Source organism: Mytilus trossulus, chromosome 8 (assembly GCF_036588685.1).
Source record: "Mytilus trossulus isolate FHL-02 chromosome 8, PNRI_Mtr1.1.1.hap1, whole genome shotgun sequence".
In the NCBI taxonomy this organism is placed as follows: domain Eukaryota; kingdom Metazoa; phylum Mollusca; class Bivalvia; order Mytilida; family Mytilidae; genus Mytilus; species Mytilus trossulus.
In genome coordinates, this window is record NC_086380.1 from 25,053,265 (window position 1) to 25,060,498 (window position 7,234).

The 7,234-nt window shown below is 30.3% G+C and overlaps 1 protein-coding gene across 1 annotated transcript; it reads right to left on the minus strand.

Moving 5' to 3' along the window:
• Positions 1-1,344: 1,344 nt before the first annotated feature.
• On the minus strand, positions 1,345-6,815 carry LOC134680738 (piRNA biogenesis protein EXD1-like). Its single transcript, XM_063539946.1, has 2 exons — positions 6,702-6,815; positions 1,345-2,960 (listed from the first exon to the last, which is right to left on the minus strand). The coding sequence occupies exon 2, from the start codon at positions 2,939-2,941 to the stop codon at positions 1,982-1,984; it is 960 nt and encodes a 319-aa protein (XP_063396016.1). The 5' UTR covers positions 2,942-2,960; positions 6,702-6,815; the 3' UTR covers positions 1,345-1,981.
• Positions 6,816-7,234: the final 419 nt, after the last annotated feature.

Here is a 7,234-nt window from a genome sequence, read left to right on the forward strand (position 1 = left end):
TAAGTTAATTACTATATATATATATAAAACTTTTGTGTGCTATTTCTATTGACTTGCATTTAAAGTATAAGTATGTTATTGTTTGTATAACTGAAATGTCTATTCTCTTGTTTTTTCTTACAAAAAACAATATTTCGCATCGTAAGACAGCTGTCTGTTGACTGGTTTGTATAGTTTCGATTTTGGCTTGTACGATTTATATCGTTTATATCGTTTATTTTGCATATTGCAACCAAAAATTGTGCGAATTACAGATTCGTCTGCGCCGTCGTATGGTAACAAATAGGATTCGATAAATTCTTCTGATTTCTTAGGAGGACAATAATGCTTAGGAGCGAGACAGAAGATATTTGGATTGTGTTTCATTGTTGTCCACGCTTCTTTGGAACGTTCCGCCTATTTTTGAAATGGAAACGCTCATGAGATTTAGGTTCTAGTACGATTTAATCTTTTCAATTTTGATATTCAATGAAATTTGATCAAGCTAGTATTTAACTCTAGTAGAATCTTATTACTGACGTTGATCCATTGTAGACATAAAATTTATAATATTGTCTAAAAATGAATTTTAATAAAGTTGTTAATATATGATTAGTTTTCTTTGGTTCATATTGTATTTAAGAGATATTGTTTAAATATATTCGCTCTTTTTTATTTATCATATTTATGTAGCAGAATTTTCCCTTGAAAACCTTCGAATACTGTCTTATATCCATTTCCATATGTCTAATGTACCATTCAAATCAGGACTTTCCTTTTAAAAATTTCCTCAGATATCAGTATTTTTTTTCTGTTAACATGGCTTGAAGATCGCGTACATGTATACCATGAAGTATGTGTTGATCAGCCCTCCTCGCTCATGTGGAAGTTCATACGATTCCAACAATGTCTTACACTGTGTTTTCTTTATAGAGAGTCACATATGTTAATTACTGTTACTTGAAATTCACCTTTTTAACCTTATTGATCGATTATCGGACATAAATGAGAGTAAAAAAATGAGAATGTTTATGTATTAAATAAGTTAAAGATTGAGAATACAAATAGGGAATGTATGAAAGAGACAATAACGTGACCACGCAGTAAAGATCGTGCAAGGCCACACAGGGGGTATTATTTTGGTCTCTTGTGACGAGTTGTCTCATTGGAATTCATACAACATCATCTTTGTTGTATTCTTAACCTTGTGACAATATTCCTCACCAGGAAGCGGGCCTCATATGGCCATTTGACTTAAATAATTGTTATTTAAAGGGGAACCTAACGTGACACTGAACCCTGAAACAAATCACCCATGTCTTATATAAATAATCTAAAATTAGAATTAAAAATCCAATCAATAAGTGCATTCTTGATAATATGTTTAATAGAAGCGGTAACAGAAAAGTGTCTGGTAGAAATAATTAAATTGTCATTTGTAGATAATAGACAATAATGATATCCAGTTACATCAACTTTGTTCAAACAAAATATTAATGTATTGAAATAATATTTTTCTTCCTACATGTAAACTTAATGTAAATGGGGATTTTCAACAAATGCAACATTTGTTCTGTCAGTGAAAAAGTAATATTGAAAATGTAGTGAACTCTCAATAACATGTTTTATGTTATTTCGAATAGATAGAAATAATATTACAGTCATTCCTTATAATTTGATTCTAAAATCCATCGTAAGCCGAAAAAACATGAAACCCGTTGATGACGTCAGGGTCACATGATAACATTTTGTCTACGAGCTGATAGACCAAACAGAGTCAGCCAATCAAAGACACATAACATCCGAAACTTAACTATTTTGCGATAACTTAAACAAACAAAGTGGGATGTTGGATATAGTAATATTAGTTTTGTTAACATATGTCGTAGGTAGCATTCGAATTATATTTCTTGAAATGAAAACAAGGATTTACATCGCAATAGTAAATATTAATGTGTGGTAAAATAATCATAAAGATAAATCATGACATGAGAACATGCCATTATAATATTATGCCTTTTGGTAAAATTCCACTGCCATCACGGTACGTTCTGTTTTTTGAACGGGTAGTGTCACAATATCGACTGGATGCTGCTTTCCAGACACTATGGCTCATTCTAGTACGAAGTGCGTCATAGAGTTTGAAAAGACCAAGAATATCAACACTTGCATATTTCAACATGTTTTCGTCCAGTGGCCTTTTCTTCCAAACATTACTCGATATATTCATACTTGACCGTCCTTGTAACTTGATATTCACTAATGTGTTGTCAGTCACAAATAACTCTAGGCAATGCTTAAGACTTCTGATCTTAGTATATCCATTTCTGTATACATGTATTCGATTGTTCACCTCTAGTATTTGAACGTCTAGTACTCCATTAAGTTTGACTTTGTGAATATGTAATAAAGCATCGGCATCTTCTCGGCAGTCGAACATCAGTTTTTCTATTCCACTGTCCTCGAGTATAGAACGGAGACCATCATCGAATACGCTGTTCCCTATTTTCAAAATATCGATTAGATAGACTAAATCTCGAGTGCCAATATTAACCAGTGTTACTGATCCAAATCTTGACAAATCTACTCCTTCGCAATCAACAGCTATCATTTGCTTGTTTTCTATCTTTTCCTGGAGCTCTTTCATGACTTCAATAAACTTTTCCTTCGTGTCAACATATTTGTAAGTGCTGGTTTCGTTCCTACCAATGTTTATGGTAATAGGAATCATAGTACCATGGTCATCCTTTCTGGCAACCTTCTCCTCCTTCTCATTAACAGGTTTTTCGTTTTGATCTGCCTTTTTATCTGAGGATTGATTGCTTTTCTCGACGTTTTCTGTTGTCAATGATCCTGATGAACTTTCTAAAGAAACTTTTACTCTTTTGGTTTTGACCTCACTGCTAGTTTGTTCTTCTGTGTCATCTCTGCCTAACGTGTCTATTTTGCGTTTAGTTGCCATTGTATGTTATCTTGTTATCCTGAAAAAAGAACAGACCGTTTATAAAATATATTTTGTTCTCAATTAACTACTGTATGATATCTACATGTAAAACTATCAATTCATTGAATATATCTAGAACAAATATACAAAAAATCACCAAATACATATATAAAAAAGAAACGACAAATTCTTGGCAAAACATGTGAAAGTCGCATGTTTGTCAGAGTTCTAGATACATGTAATTACATCAATATTTATTTAAAAAATAAACTAGCTCTTACAATTATTAAAACAACAAATGAATATGTAGATGAAAACTCCAATGCATAGATATGTTTGTAGTATTAAAAAAAATGCAACAAAAAGTGTTTAATACTATATCCGTATGACCAGTCTCGCTGTAAAAATAAAGATGATTATAAAAGAAGATTTTAACATTTTCAGCAACATTTGTGTTGGTCAAAATGAAATAACAACTGTAAGAGCCACTTTTGTTGACACTAAATAGCTCTTCCCCGTTTAAGATAACATATCCTATAAAACTCAAGTTTTTTCATACGTTGAACCATTGCAGAGCATATGTAATAATTCTTGATTTTGGAATGTAAAATTGAACACAATTTACTGAAAATATAATTGAATATTCGTCACAATTTGTTTGTCTTTAATGGTAGACATACCTGATATGTTTAGATGTATTTGAATAAAATTTGAGTTCTGCATTATTTTTTAAAAGTGCATTAATTTATTTGCTATAATGACACTTTACGGAATAATTCTTAGTTCCATGATACTTATATTACATGATGTCAGCATTTAACTTGGTCGATAGATATACCACCAACTTTATTATTGTAACATAATCTCTTACCGCATATCCGTGTGTTGAAAAGTTAATTCACACGACAAGATTTGACTAACATATTTTGTACTGCAAGATTGTGTAATAGAAGATTCTGGTATACACGTAAACAGATACATTTTTAATAGATTGTTTACAAATAATAACGATACAATGTAAAATATATTTTGCCATTAAAAAAAAGTGTCAATCACTATGAGCTCGAGAAATGTTTAACTAGGTACAAATTGATTTCAGTATTTTTATTAGAAGAGTCAAGTTCCGTTACTAATTTATATATGCTTAACTAGAACATTGTTAAAAAAGAAAACAAAATCGGTGAACAGGTTGCATCAAGTATTAGACGAATTTACAGTATAATAATATAAGTATTAGAGACTATTTTTTGTCAGTTAAACACAAACTAACACATATATCAAACTCCAAGGAAAAAAGTAAACAAAAAATTTCATACTTAACAAAGAGGACTACCAAAAGCTCATCAAACGAATGGTTGATACTTGTCATATTTCTGACTATGAGAAGATATTTCCTTATGACAAAATGTTGATTAAACCTGTTTTAGAGCTAACTAAACCTCTGACTTGTATGACAGTCGTAATGAACTCCATTATATTTACAACAGTGTTTGAGTTATTCGCGCTATCTTTTTGTGTCACTTTATTTGTTATTAATTTGAAACAATGATAAATGTTCTTTCAAATTCGATGAAAATGACTCTATTCCATTATAAAAATGTCAAACACATCAAATGAATGAAGAACAACATGTATTCCTGACTTTGAACAGGCATTTTCTTATGGTGAAAATGATGGAACAAACCTGGTTTATACTTACCTTAATCTGTCACTTGTATGACAGTCCTATACAATTCCATTGATGTGTTAACAAAACAAACAGACACAATAGATTAAAATGTCAAAATATGGGTACAGCCGTCAACCTCGTGTTATCATCTTAATCACTTTATCAATGTACTTAGAATGTACAAAGACAAGATTTTGTATGTCTTCTAAAACCATATATCATATGACCTTTGTACTAGAATTAACATACATAATATGTACTCATTAGCAAGATCATTTTTTTGATTTTTTTCATAGAAATAACTTATAAAATAGACAATAGACAATATTTAATGGCACTAACGCATTTACAATAAATGGTAATGACCGAATGGATAAACAGTTTGCAATACATGGTAGTAAAGTACAAACAATTATATATATATATATATTTGAATAAAAGATTAAAGGTATAATGAAAATCTATTGCAATAGATTACTTCTTGCATTTAATCATTTTTTTTACGAAAGAGGAAGAATACTTTAGTGATGTAATATTAAATATAAGATTTATTTTATTTTTATCGCACACTGTGGATATATTTTTTCCTGTAATTTTGAACATTTTTAATACAAAAGTCTCTCTAAAACTGGAGTACCCTCTGCAGTGTAGCAGCATGTGCTGTTTATTTTCAATTTCGCCACTTCTACAGATTTCACAAATTCTTTAATCTCTGGGCACTTTTAAATATCTTCCTCTTTCAATGGCAAGGTTGTGAACACTAACTCTTAATTTACACAATGATGATCGATCTCATCCATTTCGTAAAGCATTAACATAACCTGCCGGTTCACTCATTTTGTAAACACTCTGGAAAAATTTAAATTTTGGAGATGTTGGAATATTTGCATGTTATTCCTTAATCTACTTAGTCCTGACAGGGCTTTCCAAAGTAGCCAGAAAACGGTGAATTGCCGCCGTTTACGGTGGTTTCAAGTGCCGGCTACTTCACGGACAAAAAATATAAATTCAAAAAGAAAAAAAATACTTTTTTTCAAATGTTTACAGGCAGACGAGAGACGTGTTGTCGCAAAGTCACGGTCACGATAAACAAGGATGAAAAGTCAGTGTTTACCTTGGGCTAAATATAGTGCACAAAAATTCAGGTCACTGATTGGTTTTCTATTTCAAATCAAAATGTATCGTTTCTTTTTAAAGATAACAAGAGAGACGTTCCGGTTTTCATTGAACGATAACAATAGAGACGTTCCATTGGTCATTTACTCGTTCGTTTTGGCTTTCAGAACGTGAAACCAATCAGATAGGATGACAATTTCATGTTATGGAATTATATCAGTCAAATAAATAAATTAAATTAGATCATGTTGTTCAGAATCGGGAAAACAGTATCTTTTGAAGTTGATTTTTCAAAGCCAACGTAGTGTTCAGAGAATCAAGGTCAAAAAGGAAAGTATGTTATTATCGACTCAACCACAAGTAACTAGCATTTCCAAATGGTTTATGTATACGACTTATTAAACAGTTAACATAAAAGAGAAAAATCAGAGGATATATCAATTTTATGTCAATGCTTGAGAAATAATTGTATGATTTAAATACGCGTTACAGTCGTTCAAGAAAAAAGGGGGGGGGGGCATTTGTTTACAAATGCACGTAGTTATACCAAATAAATCGATCAAGATTTCCAAAAAATCGGATTATCATATAAATAAAACACCTTTTAAAGCAAATAAATTTAAGCATAAGGTAGAGAAAATAAAAAAAAAAAACCACTTTATTTTTAATGTCAAAATGTGGGAACAGCCGTCAACATTCTGTTATCATCTTAATCACTATATATGATATAAATGTACTTAGAATGTACAAAGACAAGATTTGTATTTCTTCTAAACCCATATATCATAGAACTTTCGTACTAAAATTTACATACATAATATGTACTCCTTATCAAGATCATTAATTATTTTTTTCATTGAAATAACTAAATGTAGCGATTACCATCAAAATGTATCTTAAGAACAGAAAACGTTTAACAAATAAGAATTATAAAGATACAACAATATCTATCGTTTAAATTAATAATTTTATGAATGTATATGTATGACTTACTGTATTTTTCTTTCACCTATGATTAAAGATTTAAATGTGTTACATAATACGATTTTCTGAAAATCAAAACTTCCTGTTACCTAAGCCACACTACATTAACATTAATCTATTAACTGTCACTGATATCATTTCATGTTATCTTTTGGATAAACTATTTTAAAAAAATCGATGATTAGAAAAACACAAACCATACACTCGATCGATTATCTTTTATAGCTTTCATCATACATTTCTATATTCAGAAGTCTAAAAATCATTTTAATGACTTATGCAATATTATGTGGTTTACCTTGATAGAGGATGAATGAATAACTTCATTCAAAAACAATATTGTGATTCAGAAAAGGGGGTTCTTAAAAGCAAAAAGATAGATACGGAAAAAATATTAGAAAAAAAACAAAAGTCTTAAAGTTATCGACAACATTATAGAAATAAGTATATAGAAACAACAACAAAAAACGAACTTATTTATATACAAAAAAAAAGCAGAATAATTAACCAATACAAACATATCACAGTTTACGTGCTTGTCG

Coding starts and splice junctions, on each gene's coding strand:
- LOC134680738 (XM_063539946.1), bottom strand. CDS start 2,941: ATGGCAACTAAACGCAAAATAGACACGTTAGGCAGAGATGACACAGAA.